Source organism: Polypterus senegalus, chromosome 1, assembly GCF_016835505.1.
Source record: "Polypterus senegalus isolate Bchr_013 chromosome 1, ASM1683550v1, whole genome shotgun sequence".
NCBI classification, from domain to species: domain Eukaryota; kingdom Metazoa; phylum Chordata; class Cladistia; order Polypteriformes; family Polypteridae; genus Polypterus; species Polypterus senegalus.
The window spans coordinates 244347666-244372278 of NC_053154.1; the positions used below are offsets into that span (position 1 = coordinate 244347666).

The following is a 24613-nucleotide window of genomic DNA, read 5'->3' on the forward strand; positions in this document are numbered from 1 at the left end:
ATAGTAATATGTAAATGCCTATATTGAAGTCTAAGTGTTAGTTGTTTAATCATGCTTTTGTGTACAATAAGTAGGTACTCCATTAGTCCTGCTTCTGGTTTTAATTCTGTACATGGCATTGGGTCAGATTGCTGTTGAGGAGGACATGGAGGAAAAGCTTTTTGAACATTTCAGTTGGATATACTGTACTTACATAGGTTTACAATAAAGGAAATGGCATTTTTGGAAATACATTAGGTCAAGTTTAATACATTTATTGTGTTATTTAATTTGCCTATGTTTTATAATAAAGTTTTTTTTAAAAATCACAGAAGAATTTAAGAGTAGTTTAATGCGTTAGAATTATTCGGTTCTGCTCAAAGTGGCATTCAACAGGGAGTCACCACTATAGTCTATTTGAACTTCTCCCATCTGGCAAATGCTTCAGAGCCTTTCCTGAATGGATCTTGAGGCTCAGAGACAGTTTTATCCTGACAACAACAACATTTATTTATATAGCACATTTTCATACAAACAGTAGCTCAAAGTGCTTTACATATTAAAGAAAGAAAAATGAATTTATAAATATATAATGACACAATTATAAAACAAAATAAATCAACATTAACATCGAATAAGAGTAAGGTTCAATGGCCAGGGGACAGAAAAAAAAAACTCCAGACGGCTGGAGAAAAAATAAAATCTGTAGGGATTCCAGACCATGAGACCGCCCAGTCCCCTCTGGGCATTCTACCTAACATAAATGAAACAGTCCTCTTTGGATTTAGGGTTCTCACGGAAGGACTTGATGATGATGGTCACGTAGACTTCTGCCTTTTAATCCATCCATCATTGTTGGAGCATCATGAAGCTTTGAGTAGGTGGTGGCGCAGGCCACCACCACAAAGAAACCGGAAAAAGAAACAAAAAAGAGAGTAGGGGTCAGTAGCGATTTTAGAGCCATCATGAATAGTTATTTTGAGGAATTGAACATATAGAGTATCAGGATTAAGTTAAATTAAGATTAAAATGAAGTTATAAAAAGGCCATGTTAAAGTAATGTGTTTTCAGCAGTGTTTTAAAGTGCTCTACTGTATCAGCCTGGCGAATTCCTATTGGCAGGCTATTCCAGATTTTAGGTGCATAGCAGCAGAAGGCCGCCTCACCACTTCTTTTAAGTTTTGTTCTTGGAATTCTAAGGAGACACTCATTTGAGGATCTGAGGTTACGATTTGGAATATAAGGTGTCAGACATTCCGATATATAAGATGGGGCTAGATTATTTAAGGCTTTATAAACCATAAGCAGAATTTTAAAGTCAATCCTGAATGACACAGGTAACCAGTGTAGTGACATAAAACTGGAGAAATGTGTTCGATTTTCTTTTCCTAGTTAGGATTCTAGCAGCTGCATTCTGCACTAGTTGCAAACGATTTATATCTTTTTTGGGTAGTCCTGAGAGGAGTGCATTACAGTAATCTAGTCGACTGAAAACAAACGCGTGAACTAATTTCTCAGCATCTTTCAGTGATATAAGAGGTCTAACTTTACTTATGTTTCTTAAGTGAAAAAATGCTGTCCTAATGATCTGATTAATATGTGATTTAAAATTCAGATTACAGTCAACAATCACCCCTAAGCTTTTTACCTCCGTCTTGACTTTTAATCCTAATGTATCCAGTTTATTTCTAATAGCCTCATTGTATCCATTATTGCTGATCACTAAAATTTCAGTTTTCTTTATTTAACTTGAGAAAATTACTAATCATCCATTCTGAGATAAGTCAGACATTGTGTTAGTGAATCAAGAGAGTTGGTGTCATCAGGTGCTATTGATAAGTACAGCTGTGTGTCATCAGCATAGCTGTGGTAGCTCACGTTGTGCCCTGAGATAATCTGACCTAACGGAAGCATGTAGATTGAGAATAACAGCGGACCCAGGATAGAGCCTTGTGGAACACCATATCGGATATCATGTGTCTTCAAGTTGTAATTCCCACAACTAACAAAAAATTTTCTCCCTGTCAGGTAGGATTCAAACCAATTTAAGACTGCCAGAGAGGCCCACCCATTGACTAAGGCGATTTCTAAGAATGTTGTGATCAATGGTGTCAAATGCAGCACTCAGATCTAAGAGGATGAGAACAGATAAATGGCCTCTGTCTGCATTTACCCGCAAGTCATTTACTACTTTAACGAGTGCAGTTTTTTTTTCTATCAAAAATAGCATGTTTATTGAGGTGGTCATTTAGCTGCATAATGACTGCCTTCTCCAGAACTTTACTTAAGAAAGGCAGGTTAGAGATGGGTCTAAAATTTTCAAGAGCTGAGGGTCAAGATTATGTTTCTTAAGTAGGGGTTTAACTACAGCAGTCTTAAGACAGTCTGGGAAGACCCCCGTATCTAATGACGAATTTACTATGTCAAGAACATTATCAATTAGCACGCCTGATACTTCTTTGAAAAACCTTGTTGGTATCGGGTCAAGGACGCAGGTGGAGGGTTTTAATTGAGAGATTATTTTCTTTAAATCAGGTAAATCTATCCTAGTGAAAGAGTTTAATTTGTTTATAACAGGATGCTGGGGTTTAGGAGGATCCTTAGTGTTGGGGAGATATACTATGTTATTTCTAATATCATTAATTTTTTGATTGAAAAATACAGCGATAGCCTCACAGGTTTCACTGGAAGCACTTAGGAGGCATTCCTTTGAGCTACCTGGGTTTAGTAGGCGATCAATTGTAGAAAATAAGACTCTGGGATTACTAGCATTGTTATTTATAATCTTGGAGAAATAGCAGCGTCTCTCAAGACGGACAGTGTTATTGTATTCTGTTATTTTGACTTTTAATATTTCGTGGTGGATAGTAAGTTTAGTCTTCCTCCATTGACGCTCAGCTCTACGGCATGTTCTCTTTAAATCAGACACTCTTTGGGTCTTCCATGGTATAACAATGCTAGAAGATTTTTTCACTGTCTTTTCAGGTGCAACTATGTCAACAGCAGCTCTCACTTTAGTATTAAATCTTTCCACCTTACTATTTACATTACCCTCGCTATTATAGCTGGCACTATAAAACGGACTGATTGCTTAAAATGTTTGTAAGCCTTAAAGCTGCTGCCGAATCAAAGAAGCGTTTAACAATATGCTTCTCATGAGTGTTTATCATTATTTCTATATTAAAATGTAGAAGAAAATGGTCTGCACTTTGCACCATATGTATATGTACATTGTACCGGTGTTTTTTTATATTGTATATTGGTATTTATTGTGCTATTTTTTTTCCATTTTATGGGAAGTTTTTTTTTTTGGTGGAAGAGTTGCACATTGAATCTTACTGTCCTGTGCACAATGACAATGAAGGGATTCAATTCAATAAGGGTTGCAGGATGCAGGAGTCTACCCTGCTAGAAAGGCAATCAGCACCAGACACGGTGTCACAGATGTACATTCCGTATTTATAACAGCAACAGGATTACACTTTTTTTTTGTTTTTACAGTTGTCTAAATTTACAATCATGCTTATCCCATCTTTATAATTGGTTCAATTCTTCAACAGCAGATTTCACTGTGGTTTCTACAGGAGAAAGTAGGGTGGAATTACTCTTTATTGACTAACTAAATAGATTACAAATGCAAGCTTTCAAGGTAGCTAAGGCCCCTTCATCAGTCAAGGTGCATCTATGGCTAACATGGCACAACACTCTACTATTGTGGTTTCTACAAAGTAACTTTCCAAAATGCCATATATTTGTTGTTTTTATTTTGAATGACATATTTACCATACAGCCATGAATAGACTGAAAACACTGGTGACTTTGTTAAATGGTGCGACTCAAGCCACCTACACCTGCACACCAGCAAAACCAAGGAGCTGGTGGTAGATTTTGGGAGGCCCAGACCTCTCCCAGACCCCGTGATCATCAGAGATGACTGTGTGCACAGGGTACAGACCTATAAATACCTGGGAGTGCAGCTGGATTATAAACTGGACTGGACTGCCAATACTGATGCTCTGTGCAAGAGAGGACAAAGCCGACAATGCTTCCCTAAAAAGCTGGCATTCTTCAACATCTGCAATAAGATGCTGCAGATGTTCTATCAGACGGTTTTGGCAAGCACCCTCTTCTACGTGGTGGAGTGCTGGGGAGGCAGCATAAAGAAGAGGGACGCCTCACGCCAGGACAAACTGGTGAGTAAGGCAGGCTCCATTGTAGGCACGGAGCTGGATGGTTTGACATCTGTGGCGGAGCTACAGGCGCTGAGCAAACTCCTGTCAATCATGGAGAATCCACTGAACAGTACAGTCACATCTCCAGACAGAGGAGCAGCTTCAGCGACAGACTGCTGTCACTGTCCTGCTCCATTGACAGACTGAGGAGACTGTTCCTCCCCCATGCTATGCGTCTCTTCAGTTCCACCCGAGGTGTTAAACGTTAACACTATACAAGATTATAGACTGATAAACCTGCCTCTCACTCTCTACTTGCATTTTTTAAACTTGCATTGCGTTTTTATCACTCTTTAATTAATATTGTTTTTATCAGTATGCTGCTGCTGGAGTATGTGAATTTCCCCTTGGGGATTAATAAAATATCTATCTATAACAAATTTTAGCTAGGTTTTCCCTTATTGGTAATTGAAAGTTAGTGTGTCTGTGCGTTAACGTACCCCACAAGGAACTAGCACATCATTTGGGTTTAGTTCTCTTGCAGCAGTGCTGCCAGAAAAGTTCTCAGCTTCCTGCAGCCTTGTATCTGAGCAAGTAGGTTCAAGACATTAATAAATAAACTCACGCTGAAAAATTACTACTATATATGAAAAGTAGATTTAAAGAAAGACACTAAATAAAGGTACAGTGCACTTGGATCCAGGTTTGTTACCGTAACTATACACAACAAATGGGCCAGAAGTATATCATCCAGTAGTTTCATAGATTTTCATAGTAGTTTGCATTTAACAATAAATGCAATTAGGATAATAAATATTAAAAATGTTATATTAACTGCTATGTATCATAATACACTTTTCCATGTAGGTTCTACTGAGTAAATTACAACCATCCAATTTCCAAAAAGCTTTACCCAGTTCAGAGTTCTGGGGAGCTGATACCTACCCCAAAAGCATTGGGCTTTCTCCTGTACTAAACACATGGAGTGAGTCTACAATAACTAATTATTTGACCCTCTGCCATGTACACAATGCTGTATGTATAAGCATCTGTTCCCTTTGATGAAGAACTGGTTTAAATATGTTGGAAAATAAAGGGGTAGAAATAGTCTGACATGGACATCTTTGGGATATCAAAAGAATAAAATGGCTAAAAAAATCCCAAACAAACAGAGGCTCAATGTGCCAACTCAACACACATTTATCCAATAGGAATTTTGGACTGAAGCTTTAACCACTGCACATCTCAGATTTCAATGGTCGGTTTTTGAATGGTCTTTCTATATTTGCATAATTACAATTTTTTTGTACTAAACAATACTTATTTGATTCAAGTGTTGCATATACTGTTAGATGGTATATTTTATTTTTATTATTTGCTGATGCTGACAATACCATAGCAGTTAATTTTTCATTCATAATTGTATGCATAATTTTTATATAAGCCTAATACGCATCAAACTATAGCAACATTTCACATGATTCAATTAATCAATAAGCTATACACAATTAAAACTTTACTAATGTTCTGCTTCTGGATAACATGTCCCCTACTGCTAAACTGCTTCTCTACAAGTTCCCGTTAGGCATTAGTGTATCCTTGCATGACAAGTTTCATTCATGTTATCTTGATCTGCTCTCTGAAAATCTTTTGAAAACTATACTAAGCCTTATTAGGCAGCATGGGACCCAGGGACAAGAACCACAGGTGAAATGTGTGGCAGTATTTCACCAGATCGTCAGCAACACCTTTGCTGAAAACTTTTCTTACGTTTTCCACAAAAGAGAAAATACACATACAAGAGCAATACATTTGTGAAATAACTTTATTCAAATTTCAAGAACAAGCTTCCATAGTTTTGATTTAGTTTAACGTTTCAAAATGCTCTAGCATATTTAGTGAAGTCTATCAGTTTGCCACAGTAGATTTTGCACTACATGAATGATTGTACATTTGTACAATATTTTACTGAAAAAAATAAAATTATATATATATATCTTTGTGTAATAAACTTCATCTTGAGAGGTGTTCAAAATTGTGACAATAAGATCTAAACTAAGGTATGCAATTGCACTTCTATAATCATACTTAATTCTCATTATTACCAACATGTGCAAAACAAAATTGCAGCAATGCTACAGCAAATCAAAACAATGCTTAAATCTGTCAATCACTTCTCCAAAAAAAAAAAAAAAAAGCTTTAATTAGGAGAGGAGAAAAAAAAAATTACTGGGCCCATTAAAATTACCTTTTTCAGAGCACAAACATCGCTAAGTGTTTTAGTCATGGCCATCACTATTTTGCTCATGTTTGTTACAGAAAATGTATTTGACATAAAAAATTCATACAGCTACCTTGAAATCCGCTTCTTTAGGAAAACAGAAGACTCAAATGAAAATGCAAAAATTATTTCTTTCCAGCTTCCCTAAGAGGCCAAGACAATCTATGTTCTCCACCAATGTGTTTTCCACTTGTTTTTAGTCAAAACATTACAAAATGTTGTTGTGCAGTTTAGTATTTGTCCTTAGTTGAGGTCTGACGTTCTTATTTATAATGATGGGTGTGACACTACAATAACTGCCAACACAGCATTGCAACTTCTGGCAAAATACTCCCAAAAGATTATATTAGAGAAGGGGGTGTGGTATTCTGGGTAGTAGTGAAGTTTCATCCAAAGTATCTGCCCATAACAAGTGCCAAAGGTAACTGAGCATCTCTTGCATTATAATTTGACCATGTGCACCTCTTCCTTTATATCAAATATAAATAAATCCATAAAGAAAAATCTTAAATCAGAGTTGAACAGTAAAAAATAAATCTAGCGAATATTTACTAAAAAAAAAATTAAAAAAAAAAAAAAAATACAGCAATATTTAATTTGACCCATCCATCCATTTTCAAGTCTAGAACAAGGTCACGTGAGGCCAGCACAAATCTGGCATCATAAGCACTATAAGGAAAATGAAAATTGACACACTAAAAGTAATAAAACAATTATCCAATACTAAATATCACATTAGTCCAATTTTAAAAAGGAAGCAATGCACTTTTAACACAATAAGCTACTTGCTATAAATACATAACACAAATCATATGCATTGTTAACAAGTCAGTAATGTCTCATTACAAAAACAGTTGAAGAAAGTAAAGTTCACCTCAACCTAGAGGTATATACTGCATAGTACTTTGACTGCACAAAGGGAATAATTGTTGCACAGTGAAAATCACTTGTGTCTGCACATACTTTACAAGTTTGGTCTCTACTTTATACAAATGTGCCGAAACAGACTTTAGTTTCCTCGGAGTCTAGAACGGAAATGGAATTTTAGGGAGGAAACAAAATGTATTGGCTAGAAAAACAAAAATGTTAATTAAAAACATACTTTTTTCAAGATGGAGCATACAACCAATTACAAACACATACAAAGAAACATAAGCTACAGTTCAATAAATTTAGAAAAGATGTGGCTTTATTTACGCACCTTATTTTCTAGCACACTTGAGAGTATATTTTGACAAACCGTCCACACACAGTGGTATACCACTACTTTTTAAAGACCAAGATGGCAAAACTTACTGGTATAAGCAAAGTTCTATACAAACTGTTAAAAAAAAAATATACCAGAACAAAACAAAAGCAAATTAAGGACTAGAAACAAAGCTCAAGCAATGCTCAAAAAATGATGCAGGCCTCAATTCATCTTATATGGCAGTACTGGATGAGATCTGACATACAAAATTTTTCTTATCTGCTTTAGAGCAGATTTCACCTTTATAAAGCTTAACAAAAAGGCTGGATCAGAAAAGCTGCACATCCACTGTAAATCAGTCCACCCTGAAAATGTGAAGTATCTCTGCATGAACATTGTTTTAGATGTACTGCAGTGCTACATAAAACAAAGAGATGTGATCAAAAAATTAAATCTTACTTAGGTTCAGATGGTAACATGCCATTACTGCCAGACCTGACCCAAACTGCACACTAATAGATTGTATCATCTAATGTGCATTTCTGTGGCGTGCTGCCTGTCTGGCAAGAGGATGGAAGAGAACAGCCATTACAACATAGTCACAGGAAGATGTCACTGTAGACAGATCAAAAAAATCTTCAATGACAGTGTACCTCTGCATCCCTGTGAGAAAAGACAGTAGCCATTACAACTGGTCTAGAATAGTGTACCAGAACCGAAACCATCAGTGACACAGAAACAATGGCAGCAATAATGGCAGTACAGGAGGAACAAGAAGAGATTCAAGGATGATAGACACAGAATGCCCATGCCCCTATTCAGAGACAAATAGATGCAGCCTCCATGCCACTTGATGGCAGTACACAGTTTTAAATTAAAATAAGAGGGCCTGGATGTTCCATTAATAAACAACAAGCAAAGTGACACTTTATAGTCCCCTTAAAGCAAAGTAAATTGCTGGGTTTCACACACACCCTTTAGAACCATCTCTGAGTATGCACTTGGCATAAAGTCTTGTTGCAATGCCTGACTAGCAGAAAGAAATAAAAAAAAAAATAAAAAAAATGAAGAGTGCCTGTAGTACTTTGGAGGTGGGTAAGCAGGCAACCAGCACATGACATGTAAAGCATTAACCCTCAGGGTAAATGCTAGAGAGCTAAATGGTTTTGCTTCGTTGCATTTTCCTTGGTAATATATCTTTTTTAATTTTATGTAGAGGGGCGGGTAGCTGTACCAGTATAGGTTAGGATTTAACCAAACACTGTAACTTGATAGCATTTAATCTATTTCTAATGGATAGCTTAAATTTTCTAAGACCAGATTTAGATCCAGACCTGTATTTTCTCATGAGATGAGCACCACTATAATTCTCTCCTGATTATTTGGTCAGAAAATACTTTATGATGGAACAGTTAACAGTCACTTTAAACAGACACTTTATCAAAACATTAAATCCCTATTTTAAGTGTTATGCTTGAGCCTCCAAATAAAAATAGTCAGCTTACAGCCTCTACCAATTACAGTTACAATAAAGATTTACCAATAATTTAGATAAGTAAAAATTCTTGACGTGTTAAAATGTACAATGATTAGATTATATGTATATGAAATATAAAATGGTTGTATTCTTTCAGTTAACATTTCCACTACCCAAAAATGATCTGCCGAGGATGAAACTGTTTTAAACACAACTAATAATCTACAATAAAATATATTCTAAGCCAGTGTTTTTGGTGTTGCAACCCACTTTTCCCCATGCAAGTGTCTTCATCAAAGAAGCTTGTTCAAACCGTTTTTTGTTACAGAATAACATTCTTGAACATAGCTAATCCATTGTTTCTTGCTAGGTCTGAAAATACTCATTTGAATGCTTGATCAACGGTTCCCAAACTTTAATGTACAATTCATTTTTGGGCAATTTTGTTGCAACTGACCGCTACAGTACTAAACTCCATTCATAAATAAACAGCAGCTAACCAGCGGTAAAACAGTTATTAAATAACAGAAATAATGGCGTGATTTGTTACACAGTAGCACAATTTGCCTTTGACCTTCATGTTTCCTGGACTTCCAGTACAAGCTATACCCATTTTGTTAAAGATGGATACATTTTTAAAAAGATCATTGGAACCTTCTACGTCTGGTAGTGACAAGGACAAAAACAAAAATTGATTGTACAACAATGAATATCTCAAATATGGGTTTACTCTTATTTCCAAATAAACCCCAGTGTGTATTTTGAGAAGTGTAGATCAAAAGAAAATATGAAACCGTCAAAGCTACTTCGTCATTTAACTACCAAACATCCAGACAAAAAAAAAGTCTGTGGAATTCTTTGAAAGAAAACTAAACTACCTCCACAAGGGGCAAGCCATTTTTACTTTAGCAAACACCACTAATGAAAAAGCATTACTAAGAAGTTATTGTGCTACACTTCGCATTGCAAAAGCCAGAGAGCCACATAATATTGCCGAAAATCTGATTTTACTGACAGCTGCTGATATGGTGCAAATAACAGTTGGTGAAAAAGATGCTAATAAGCTCAAAACAATACCTTTGCCCAATAATACGATCCAAAGAAGAAGGATGAATTAAATGGCTTAAGATATTCAAACATGTTCTTGAAACTATTAGGTGCAAGTACTGTATCTCTCATTATATGGAAGAATAGATATTTCCAGCTCTGCCGGTAACGGTCACAGCACGACACAATCTGGCTTGCACGTCTCGTCAGTGTTAAGCGTCAGTCCTACCAGGCAAACGTTGCAGTAGGCACGTCAACTGCACAAGTATGTTCAACATCATGATCAGCTAGAAAGTGATCAGCTGATGCTGGGACTTCATTTTTGTTTTCAATCCCTATCTCTAGATCACTTGCACCAACTCAGAGTACAGTACAGTAATAATACACAAAAACACCATCCACCGAGTATTTTGCTTAATTCTTTTGCCAGATGCTGTTACCATTTTCACCATGGTTTGCTCTTTATTACTCATGAGCACGCAGGGATCAGTTATTAATTGAATAAGTCTAATACTCCTCCAAGCAAACAGAGTGTACCTTTACTGTAAAAGCAAGTTATTTTGACGTTTACAGCTAATTATTGCCCAAATTGACATCCATCCTAGACCCCTAATGTCGACAGAAGTCGAATTCGCCCTTCAAATTGTTTATTTTATTTATTCTGTCACACACACCACCCCTCACCAAGCTTTTTAATTGCAACTCCCAGGGGGTCACATCCCAACCATAACACAAAAAATGTGCCTATCAAATAAGAGAAATTTGTAAAATCCTGAAAAAGAAAAAAAAAAATTTTTGGTTTAGCAAACAGTAATGGCTATCTTGGACAAAGAAAGCAACTTCAGTTGATTATATAAAAATGATTACAGCTATAATGAATAACTGTAGAACACCTATTGCTGGAGTCGCCAACAAACCTCCAAGGTACAGTAGCACAAACACTAGTATGGAGTCAACAGAGCCTTTTCCATGAATATTTCTGTAAATTGGCCAAGCCTATCATACATGCAAAGAAAGACACACAACTAACAGCCTCAACAGCCTGTTAAAAAAAAAACCAACACATTCTAAAACTACAAACCTGCTCACCAATCCAAGTGAAGTAACCAAGCTGTCTGGTGTTTACTGCAGGGTTGCTGGCACAACCATCTCTCTCTAAATCAGAGGGGACTGGGCGGTCTCTTGGTCTGGAACCCCTACAGATTTTATTTTTTTCTCCAGCCTTTGGAGTTTTTTTTTTTTCTGTCCACCCTGGCCATCGGACCTTACTCTTATTCTATGTTAATTAATGTTGACTTATGTTTATTTCTTATTGTGTCTTCTATTTTTCTATTCATTTTGTAAAGCACTTTGAGCTACATTTTTTGTATGAATATGTGCTATATAAATAAATGTTGATTGATTGATTGATTGATAAATCAATTAATACTGTGATCCCTCGCTATATCGCGCTTCGACTTTCGTGGCTTCACTCCATCGCGGATTTTATATGTAAGCATATCTAAACATATATCACAGATTTTTCGCTGGTTTGCGGATTTCTGTGGACAATGGGTCTTTCAATTTATGGTACATGCTTCCTCAGTTGGTTTGCCCAGTTGATTTCATACAAGGGACATTACTGGCTGAGAAGCTACCCAATCAGAGCAGGTATTATGTATTAAATAAAATTCCTCAATGATAAACGATATGCTTCTCATGTGGTGCTTCACATACTTAAAAGCCCAAACAGCACCTATTGATTTTTGATTGTTTCCTTTTCTCTCTCTCTGACATTATCTGCTCGTGACGGAGGGGATGTGAGCAGAGGGGCTAGAGGATACAGACGGACACTCCTCTAAAAAATGCTGAAAGACTACCTTCACATTGCGGCTGCTTTGTCGGGCAGTGCTTCGCATACTTAAAAGCGCCTATTGATTTTTGATTGTTTGCTTTTCTGTCTCTCTGCTTCTGACATGCACTCCTTTGAAGAGGAAGATACGTTTGCATTCTTTTAATTGTGAAACGGAACTGTTATCTCTGTCTTGTTATGGAGCACAGTTTAAACTTTTGAAAAAGAGACTGTTAGTCTGCAGTGTTTTAAAGTCCCTCTCTCTACAACCTCCTGTGTTTCTGTGCAAATCTGTATATTTGCCAATATAAAAATAATATAAATGTATGGTTTTTACTTCGCGGATTTTCACCTTCTGGAACGCAACCCCCGCGATTGAGGAGGGATCAGTGTACATGACAAAATGAAATACACCCTGATGGCACAGCTAGCACTGCTCCCAACTACTATCTGTACAAAGTATGTTGTCCCCTGGTCCGTCTACACTATCTCCTGGTACTCCGATTTCTTTAGACATCCTAAAAGACTTTTTTAAAATGCTAGCGAATCTGCCACAGAGAAAAGGCTGGAAAAAATTGATGAAATTTAATGCTTTCTAGGTGAAAACCAGTGATTTAAGTCACCTATGTTAACAAAAGAAGTAATGCACGTCATTGGACATCTGTTGCTTTGTATCTAGCTGTGCTTTATGTGCTTTCTCTCTCTTCTCTTATAACAAAAAAATCTTGGGAAGAGAGACGAGACGTGACTTTCTCATAGACACACTTTCATGTCCCACGAGGCAAGACTTTGTGCCAAGAGATTTAACCACGCCCGGTGCCGAAAATAAAAGACAAAGAGTAGATGACAAAGTAGAACATCGTAAAAGTATTCAAAATCTTTGGCGCGATACAAATGCAGAGCAGGTTAGAGATAACAGAAGTACGAAAATTCATAAGTCTCATGTTCAGATTTAAGCTTTAAGTCAGAGACTTGTAGATCGTCTAATTCGTGTTGCCATCAGGGAAAAGTAGTGTTTCTACCCATTGAAGAGGCGTATCCGTGAGAATTAAAAGATTTGTTGTTTGGTGAAAGTGAAATAGTGCGAGATCAAATTTCAAGCCCCGCGAGAAGACTTTGAGCAAAGAGATTTGGAAAAGTCCTGCCCACATCTAAAACATTTACAAAACACACACACGGTTCAATCATTTCTCATTTGTGTGAATGTTATTGTCAAACACAGTTTGTGTAGAGAGAAAGAAACGATATTCACTCACAGGCAGTTATACATTGCATTGTCACGATGTAATTCCAAACACGGAATCAAAATTCAATGTGATATTGACAAAAAGGTAAAAGTGAAAAGAGATCAAAAATATGGACATAGGCGATATGACAGGTGTAGATAGTGTTTGGCTTTAAACTTTAAGTTGGAGACTTGTAGATGGTCTAATTCGTGTTGCCATCAGGGAAAAGTAGTGTTTCTTCCCAATGAAGAGGCGTATCCGCGAGAATTAAAAGATTTGGTGTTTTGTGAAAGTGAAATCCACATACGCGAGCGGCAGAGACACGAAGTTGCTGGTGCGTAGAGCAAGCAGGGGGGTGGGGCAAGCGAAGCCCCCTAGTCCTTCTACAATTTTGTCTTTGCATTTGAAGTGCGAAGTTCATAAATAAATTAAACACAACATCAGAAATAGCATTCCTTTGACACAACTTTTACAATCACTACTTTTACTGAACACTGTCCAGTGCAAATACTACAGGTTTGAAAAATTAATAGGTCTTCCTATTATGTGAAAATAAGTAAACTGTACTAAATTTCCAAAATGATTAACCACAAGAATTCTGTAAATTCAGTGAGTGGCATAGTCTAAAGATAAAGGTCTGCATGATGGCAAAATGAATGTATATAGAAGGAACAAAGTGTATAGAGGACGTTGCTGCATCTGTAAAATGTTGAAGGCTGTGTCATGTCTTAGGTCAAGTTAATCACACATCTATTGAAAAATGAATTTCACATGCTGAAAGGTAGACTGCAGGCAAGAAACAAACTGAAATGGCTGCAGCAAAAAAAGAAAAACAAAACTTAGAAAAGCTTTTTCAAAGAACAAACTAGGATTGTGATGATTTTACCGTGGTTCTGATCTTATGCTTATTTGACCAAATACCTGTGTGAGCAATTAAAAAAAGGCAGTGAAATTCCCACAGCTTTACAGCATATGCAAAATTTACACAAAACCTCCCAGAAATAATAAACAGCAGCATTCTGCACTTTTGTCCAAAATTCATTTTTTCCTGTCAGAATTAAAGTACCCAAGTATAATGCAAAAATAGAAATAATGATTTATGGAGAATGCTGTATTTTTTGTTAAAAATGTAGAATTTTCACCAGCTAAGATATTCATTACTGTCAAAACATGAAAAATATTTTACAACATTAAAAACATTTAATGCAAAATAAATCCATAATGTATTTTCACACAGCAAACATGATCACACTACAGCGTTATTAAATATATTGCTTAAGCACCATCCCACCAGTTCATTTTTGAACACACTGGTACTAGGGACCAAAGAATAACCTCTGCAGCCTCAAGTACTAGACATGGACCAGCCTTGGATAGGGCACACTCATGTATAAACGGCCAGTCTGAAGTCTCCAATATGACCTAACCTGTATGTCTATTGACTACTGTATGTGGTGTGTTTGGGGGGGAAGAAGATGGGAGATTTTTCGAGATGCACTATCAGACATGGTAAAAAAGTACAAACTCTACACAGAGGACCCAATCCAGTGTATACCCCAAAGATACTGGGACTGTAGAGCAGAAACAAACCACTGCACATTAAAAATTTATTTTAAATAATGCTGCCCTGACAGGTAACAAGAAACAACAAACAGATATTGTGTTTTGAGGGAGGTGCATCCACCACCTGATCCGACATCGGTTCAAGCAACATACCTATTGGGAAAAGAAATATGGCATGATTTTTAATAATACTACGAATGACTAAATTAAAATCAATATTTTAACAGTTCTGGCCTTCTGAACTAAAGTAAACTAAAGTTTTAAAAGCTTTTGCATCAGTTATCACTTGTTAAGTACGCATTAAAACATCCATCCATCATCCAACCCGCTATATCCTAACACAGGGTCACGGGGGTCTCTGGAGCCAATCCCAGCCAACACAGGGCACAAGGCAGGAACAAATCCCGGGCAGGGCACCAGCCCACCGAAGGACACACACACCCAGCACATACCATTCTATATTTCACTTGTTTTGTATTTTTTTCCCACCTAACAAAAAAAAAAAAAAAATGCATTATCAACATGATAAAATGTTAAGTTATGAAACCTTTAATGAAAGTCAGTAGAGCATAATCCAAGAAAATCCTGTAACTAAAAACACTTACATAATGACAATCTATTTCATTTAATCATAATTTTTTCCCCACACCGAAAAAACTGCATAGTCAACATATACATTGATACCTTGTACTGTGACACGTGCAACACAACCCATGAATTGGATGTGCGAGCCACAGTAGCCACAATTTTGAGCTTCAACTACTTCTCAGGGTACGCACAAATGCAGACACTGCATTGGCTGACCGGAAATGCACAAGAGTGAGCACTATGGACAGGAAAAGCACAGTCATGCACACTGTACCACATAGCTCAGGTACTGCATATTTGGGGGACAGCATACAACATACAACATAGCAGACACACAAACTGCAGCTGTCAATCACAGCACATTTCTTGCACAAAAAACTACCAGAGTGACAGAACGAAATTACAGAAACCTCAGTGGACTGACAAAGGGGTGCAGCATTTTATGAGAGGTGCATTCACCACCTGAACCAATGGGTGTTTATATGACATATCTGATGAGAAAAGAAACATGGCATCGGCAACTGATAGAGACTTACATTGTGCAAGCTGGCTGATCGTATTCATTGCCCATGTAAGTCAGAACCACGGAAACCAAAAAGGTCCTGGACACCATTAGCTCACGGAAAAAGTGGAAGCACCCTGGACAAAGTGACCTGAGGCCTAGTGTATAAACAGTGTGTACGCACAAAAATGTTGCGCAGACCTGTTTCCACACTCACTTCGAGATGTATAAAAAATAAACTTGGCATAAAACCACAAACATTTTCACGGCAGCCTCGGGCCAAGCATAGACATTTCTGCTCGGTTTTACAAAGGGGCGGCACATATTGTCAAAGTAGTGCTACTGTTTCTAAGTGTTCTATCATTCTTTTCTAAATGTCTATCCATGACACAGCCTTTATCAAATATACCAAAATTAATTTCACTAGCCAACCCGCGGCGTACCATACGCCGCATAAGCAGGCCGTTTTTTTAATAAATTTTAAGCACAGGCAGAAAATTAACATTTGAAAAATCGGTAATGTAATAAATCGGCAAGAAAAGCAACATTGTAACAATGCACGGAACGAACCAACACACAATCGTCCGTGACTGAAAACCGGCGTATCGTCCTCGCGCCTTCTGCTGCCAGACGGAGGGGTGGGGGTTCACGGCGCGGAGAGTGGAACGGGAGGAGGAGAAGGACGTGTCTAGTCTGCTGATTTCTCGTTCAGTATGTACTGCCCGGTCATGTGCCCACCTCCAACTTGTCACTTGAGTCGTCGTCTTTACACAGTCCAGATGTACATGTGACTGACGTGGACTTTTCATTGCTCTGTGCGGTTTTGGCCGCTTTTCTATATATAATCCACCAAGACACCTGACCACGGTAGTAGCGAGGTGGGAGGGTGTGTACAAAGTGCAGGAGCATCTAAGAAGACGCATGTTTGTCGCGACGCAACCAGTGGGAGCGTCAGGGCCGATCCTGGGTAGACGGCCGTCTTTGTGCGAATGTGGTTTCGCCGCCCTACGTACCTATTTTCTATTATGATATGACGGATATTACTATTACATGTACTACTTCAAACAGGATTAAGACGGTGTTAGGGTTAGAGTCAGGATGTATAAATAAAATTTAATTTCAAACGATTAATTTTAAACCAAACCAGCCTAGATTAGAAAGCGGTTTATTTAATCGTTCTAGCGACAGGCAGCTCTGCACACAGTGACAGTCAATTCAGAGATCGCCGCAGCCCGCTGTCTTTGCCGCTTCTCTTGACTCGCAATCAAGTTGAGGAGCGTCGCGTCTCACATGAAATCTATCGCCTTCACGACGCAACTATTAAACATGCAAGTTGAACGTTGACTAAGGGACTACACACATTTAGAGAGCGTGTCGTAAACACAGTAAGCAATGGAACCGTTCAGACAGAGCATGCGATGAGCCGGCGACCATCAAAGGCTTATACGCCCGCTCGCGCGAGCAAATCGCTATGTATGTGGAGTCCCTAATAGGCATCAACGCATCGACTACAATACACGCCACACGCAACTTTGTCAAACTTTGCTCACTGCAAACGCCGCCGCTGCTATAGTCGTTGGCGCCATCAGACTTTAAAATTCAAAGGCGGACAGCTGCGGTCGCAGCGCCGCCGGCTGCTGCACGTCTCCTCAACGGCCGCCTTTGAGTTTGGCGCCACGCGCGAGCACGTTTTGCCCGTCGCCAGAATCGGCCCTGGGGAGCGTATGAGTCGGAATTCCACGGTTTGCAGCCCGAATGGGGCTCAACGGCTTACCCACGCCGGGTAGACACACGGTCAATGTCATGCATAATTATTTATTGAATGCTAAACACTTCTGGAAAGACACAGTTGTCTAAAAGGGAGGGTTTGAGGATACAACAGAAAGTGAATGAAAAGATGGAACTGTAGACTTTTCATTGCTCTGTGCGGTTTGGCTGCCTTTCTATATATAATCCACCAAGACACCTGACCACGGTAGTAGCGAGGTGGGAGGGTGTGTGAACAAAGTGCAGGAGCATCTAAGAAGACGCATGTTTGTCGCGGATGCGAATTGCTGTATGTAGCGTGTAAAACAGTTTGCCATGGAGCACGTGGTGGAGCATCGTAACCGAAAACTCAGTTTTTAAAGACTGCTCACTTCATTGTGTTTTAACCTCAGTTGTAAAGGATTGTTTTAAGGATCTCATGGGATACCCCTCGCAAACCGTTTGACACGCTGCACCATAGAGTCGGACGTATTCATGTAATCAGCGTATTGTTGAGCAGACTGTATAACAATGCCTCTGTGACTAAGAACAACGGACACCACGTCACCGAAGTTATCCCAATGTTGGCAAACAAAGCTAAGAGCCATGTCACGAAGTTTGAGAGCAACAGTCTCGTCAATGACATTTCTCCAAAAAAACCCGACTGACAGAAACAGTTACCTGAAGCAGGAATTTCCATAACATTGAAAGAATTGTTGTTTCCATGAAATACATTTGAAGCGGCAGCCATGGAGGGCAAAAATAGTCAACGTGGCTCACAGCTGGTTTGGACGGAGCACAGACCAAAGCGAGTGAGTATGTGTTTGATGAGCTGTTTGATTTGGCGGGCAGTGGTCCGAGGTGCGTTCCTGAGCACGTGGGAGGAGGGGTAGTTTCTGGGCGGGGCTTCGTTGTTCCTTTCGCATGGTTTTTCATGGTGTCGAAACCAAAAAGAATAATGAAAAGTCAGCGTGGCATAGGCGTGCATGTGGACTCCTAGCACAGCGAAAGGGGCTAACTGGGTGGTCGGTGAGTTTTTGCGTCCGGGCACATGGGTAGGCAGTGTGAATGCCTAGAGAGCGAGGGTAGACGCGGGCCGGTGAAAAGGAGTGTTGGTGGGTAGGAAAACGTCTTCCGTGTTCCTGCAGGAGCATCTAAGAAGACGCATGTTTGTCGCGGATGCAAATTGCTGTATGTAGTGTGTAAAACAGTTTGCTATGGTGCAAGCGGTCATGCGTTGTAACCGAAAACTCGGTTTTTAAAGACTGCTTACTTCATTGTGTTTTAACCTCAGTTGTAAAGGATTGTTTTAAAGATCCCATGAGATACCCCTCACATGCTGCATATGGCGATAAACATGCCTCTATGAACAGTCAACGTAGCTCGGAGGTGCATGACATTAACCTGCCCTGCACCGCATGTGGCCTCCACGACAGGCGAATATAAATGACGCCACTTTTTCTGTGTTCTTGCGTCTGACTTGGTGGGCGTGGCCCTGCGAGTTGACGTCGTATCCAATGGAGTTGGTGGGCGTGGCTCCTTTGTGCACCATAGGTGTCTCACTTGTCGGCGGCTTAGTGAATCCACGCCCCTTCCGGCGTGCTTTTCATGGTTGTCTTGCCTTAGTGAATTATATATATATATATATATATATATATATATATATATATATATATATATATTGTTTACAAATTTAAGGCACTTGATTGTGATCATTCTATAATAATAACGGTGCATGGAATGGCCAAAGCTGCTTTAGTGTTCAAAGCAAGTGCGAAATTACAGTTTATACTTATTTCCTGCCCCATGATGATGACTGGCTTCTAAGTTGATTTAGATTTCCAAGAGCTATCTTCTTGGATGTGTGTGTTGTTAGAATACTAGGATGTATACTTGATATTTTTATGACGAAATGTGTTGATGTATATTACATTTTACAGATGAACTGTTAATTTCATTTAAATAATGTATACTTGCGGTAAGCAGGCTATGTCCCAGGCGTCAGCTCATCTCAAAGTGAATACAAGCACATGCATACACTTGTAACATTAATTTAGCATCATGATTCCCCTAACCTGCATGCCTTTGGAAGGAAACCTACCAGGAAAATATACAAACTCCTTGCAGGAGAAACCGGGGTTATTAACCCCTTACTGTGAAGCAGCAGCAGCTGCTCCTCTACCACTGTGCCCCAACATGCTCAGTAAATGCTTTAATGCTTTCCATCAAAAAAATTATATCAAGCATACATTTTAGTATTCTAAAATGTTCAGAGAGCTGTAATATCATAAATTTACTGTATTCTGTGCAATGGTCACTGCCTACAGGTCCTGTAGGTGTGAAAGCCCATTTAAGAAGTACATAGCAATTAACAACTGGGATGGGAACATATAGAATAAAAAACATTGAATGTGCTACTTTAGTTATGACAGGGTATGGGAAACTTTCATTAAACATTAATTTTAAGATGAAGTTTATGATGTTTTACTTTAATGACAAAAACTACAAAAATAAAGCAGAAATTTAAAGATTAAAGTTGATCAAACACACACACACTGTGTTCCCATTTTTTTCCTTCTCCAGAATGTATTTCTGTATGACACTCAAATGGTGGGCTGCAACATTCTGAACTTGAACTTTTAAGTGCCTCCACCACATTGTAACACTCCATCGATTTCCTTTTTTTGCTCATATCACTGCTTAAACCACCAAGTAGTATTTTTTTTCCTCACCCCCATTTCACTGAACAGAACATCAATTTTGCATAATCATTCTAAGAAATGTGGTCATTATATCTTCAATATTTGTCAAATCTCCGTGAAACAATGCAACAAAACTTTCAGGATGCAATGGCAAATGTTTGTCAGTTTGGAAAGCCAGATTTGTTTAGTAAATTCACTTGCACTTGAAACTGGAAAGAATTCCAAGAAAACAATCATACCAAGAATACGATTAATTACCCCGATTTAGTTGTCAAGTCTATCAAGAAAAGTTTTCTGCATTTATGAAAGGCCATCATCTATATTTGTTTTGAAGATTTTGAGTTTAATGTTTCATCACATTCTGTCATTAGTTCATATTTTTTTTTACATGCTCTTTTCTTTCTTTCTTTCAATATAAAAATTATTTTGTTTTGGACTTCCACAATGCACCACATCTGTCTATATTTCCCATTCCCTTTTATTTGAGGACCAGAGGTCTGTGCAATACACTAGTCAATGATTTTTAAATTTACATCTGTATTTCAACAGTGCTGGCCTTGTGAACTAAAGTTTAACCTTCTTTTTGTAGCAGCTGTTACTTGGAAAGTAGGTATGAAAACAAACAATTCTACACTGGATTAGGGCAATTTTGCTCGACCTAAAAATGAGCACAGTCAGCATTATAAAATTTGTAATTATGCAAAATTAAATATAAGTCTGTTTAGCATCATCTAAAAGTATTCTTTAAATAGGCAAACTTTTAAAAAAATGAGAATCAGTTAATCATGGAGTAATAATAAAAATAAAGAAAAATATGTACAAATATCTAGCAGCAACCTATTGTCTTCAAATCCCCAAGACTAACTGCTTAAATTGCATCTGAATGTCTAAAGAGCTAATAGCATTTAGAAACATCATTTCAGCACTATGCTTCGTAACCTACACATTTTGTACAAAGTATTGATTTTATGTGTTTGTTAGCAGAAATGCTTCACAACATGAGAAATATCACTGGCATACTACTTGTTTTTTGCAAGTGAATCATTAAATTTTATTGAAACTCTGCTATCTCCCTTGCTTATTATATGAAGTAACAATTTACATTTTGCTGTGCTTTTAATTACTTGCAAATAAAAAATGCATGTTTTTTCAAACTTTCAGGAACCTTTACACTAAATAATATGCTGCCAACGGGAATTTTGATTACTTTCTCAATTATATAAATACTTATGTCTCATGATGGCAACATACAGCCAGGAGTATTAAACAATGAGTTGCCATTCAGCACTTCTTAAATTATAAATTGCGACACGGATTCTTAACTAATAGTCAACAAAGACAACTAAGAACTAGAGAAATTAGTGTAATTAAACTTGTTATATTTTACACTGATGAATGTAGAAACAGTTTTAATATACGAAACCAAAGTATTGTTTTAATCAGCACCTCTAAACTTGTTCTTTAATTGTACTGTTTTATATAGAGGTGGATATTTGCAATATTTGGAAGCTGCGAATACCACTTTGTACTTAATTTGCATAAATAATAGAAAAGGAGAGTCAAAATCTACTCCAAATAACTAACACAAAAGGCAAAATTAAAGTTTAAGCCTTGCAAATGGATTGGACAAAAATGCTGTTGTTTCTACATAATGGGAAATAAATGTTTTTACCTACTCATTGTTTAATTTCATTAAGTGACTAAAAATGTGTAACAGTACAAGAATCATTACAATGAGTAAAGCTCAGTGTTGCGAGCACATAAAATGAAAACCATCTACAAAACACAATATGGGGGGAAAAGAAAGCTAAGCCCTCTGTTAATTCATATTTAACACAACAAAGTAGTAGTGTCAGACTTTTGTACATAATGGAAATTGCTTTTTTATCCCCCCAAACACAGTTCTCCGCTCCAGGACACATCTGACAAAGACTTGAGCCATTTCTTTTTCCCTGCACCAAGGGTCTCATTTTAAATTATTTTATTCCCCACAATGAATACAATGGCCATCTTTAGTTCTCACTTTTTACGTTCATCCCTGAACTAAACAATACTACCCCCATTCTGACCTGCTAGGGAAATGAACTCTTCAGGTCTTGGAAATTACCTTAAAGATTTACTAGGTGATCCATTTGCATTCATGCAAATAGTGATTTAAATATCTTAAGCCACTGATATAAATTAAAAGAATCATGGGGGCATTAAACTACAAAGTGATTCCGCTAAAGCAAAAACCAGGAAGGTAGTACCTGGATAAGACAGAACAAATTCATTAAAGGCCAACTAGCCATGTGTGACAGAATGATCCCCTACCATTTGTTAAACTTTGAATATTCAGGTTTCTAAACCCTTCTAACAAATTTATGTAGTTGCTAGATTCAAATGCACAAAAGGATCACAATTTTCAAAAATGAGAACATCAGTGGATCATTTACGTATAGGAGATGTTGACAATAGTTTTTCAACCAATTTCTTCAATCGAGCATCTTGAACAGCTCGCCTAATTCTCATAAATGAATTAGTTTTATTTTTTCTGTAAAATTAATACTTAAATGATCTTACTTTCCTTAGTTTTACCACGAATAACTTGATACAATTCTAATTTTAACCGTTTCCCTATAAATCTCTGCCGTTTAATAAGAATATGAACAAAAAGACCAACCAATGCTATTTGTCATTTGCCCAAGTAGTCAAACTGAATTACCTGTTCTCAGTCGGCTTCTTAAGAAACTGATTAGAATGAAAACCTGGGAAAAAAAACTATGCTTCAAACCTAAAGCGGTTTACACTCTTCTGCGGTTGTTACCGAGCCAAAACGCATACAATTCTTATATCTAAGTAAATTAGCCTTCAACTGGTTTCCGGTAATTTAAAAAAAAAAGGCGGAGCACTAAGACCTGTCTAAATTCTTCAAAACAAGGCCGTAGGTTTTGCTCGTACAAAGGTGCTGTAAGAGCATTTACTGAACACAAGTTTTCATGACACACTCTAATGTGAAACAATATTCAGACTACTTAAAAATTTGTTATATTGTATTTTGCCACACAAATGCTTTAAAAACCACCTAATAAAAAGATTGTCATGTTTGGAAAAAAAAATAAACAAAACAGGTGGATGTCTCTGGACAATTAGCATCCAATGAAACTGAAATGCACCGGTTGATGAAAACACGAAATTTCGTAATCTCATAATTACTAATTAAGTACAGCACCTGGTTACGCAACACAGTCACCGCCTTGTTTCAGCCGACAAGGGTACCAAAATATGATAGTCGTCGGAAAGTTAACAATCAGTAATTCGAGCAAATAAAAAAAGTATTAAATATATATATACTCACACGACACATCGCGAAATGATCCACGACACCATTTTTTCTTCCGCTCTCTTTTACCTTTCGGGCTAAGCAGTTAAGGCCAAGGAGATCGTAGAAGCCCAAAAACTTGTAGGGAATAAAACAAAAAAAGCTAAGCGGGACTCCTTTATGACCTTATCTCGATTACTTAAAGCATCATCTACAATAGTTCTCTATACGAAAAAATCATAATAAAGCAGCAAATAGGTTTTATTTGTAATATTATTTATGAATTTGTTAGTCCTCCCTTCAATCCCCAGCCTCCTGTAACAAAATCCCCTTGGTCCTTTCTGCCTCAGTTACGTCAGGCATATGTCACATGGAGAATAATATATTCGGTGCCGCCTTCAATACCCACGTGACACAGTAAGTCCGCAGTGATTGGGAAAGAGGCATGCAAAACAATCCTTTGATTGGATGTTTAAATTATCAATCCAACTCGAACACAGGGCCGTTGGCAATTGAGCCCCAGCCTAATGTGTACATAGGTGCTAGTCACGTGACCAAGGAACCTGCTCTGCACTTCGCCTTCTCGATAAAATATGCTTGCTACAATTTATATCATGCAAACATTCACGGTTTGCTTGAAAAGCGCAGCATAGCAGCATGTTGTCCACCTTTATAGGAACAATTAAAGAGCAAAATGCATTTAACCATTTTTACATTCCATGTATTTTACAAGATTACTAAAGTGATTAGCCCTGGGGTCTGTTATAGAATAATTTGCCTATACGTTCTCCTCGCTTTCCCAGCTCTTCAAAGATGTGCATATGTTCACACATAGAACTAAAGACACGTGGAATAACTTACCAGGAAGTATGATGTACATCAGGACTTTAGGGACCTTCAAAACACGAGTTGTTATTTTGGAGGAATTAAGTGAATAGGACTGGCGTGATTTGTTGGATTGAATGGCCAATTCTAGTTTAAATTTTACTAATGTTCTAATGTTTCAGTA

General features: G+C 37.7%; 1 protein-coding gene across 1 annotated transcript in view; it reads right to left on the reverse strand.

Annotated features, from left to right (window-relative positions):
* Positions 1 to 23966, reverse strand: part of reep3b (receptor accessory protein 3b) — a 107609-nt gene extending 83643 nt beyond the window's left edge. The window contains exon 1 of the mRNA XM_039771134.1: positions 23641 to 23966. Within this exon, the coding sequence (XP_039627068.1) occupies positions 23641 to 23672 (32 nt within the window). The 5' untranslated portion in view covers positions 23673 to 23966. The remainder of the gene's footprint in view (positions 1 to 23640) is intronic.
* Positions 23967 to 24613: the final 647 nt, after the last annotated feature.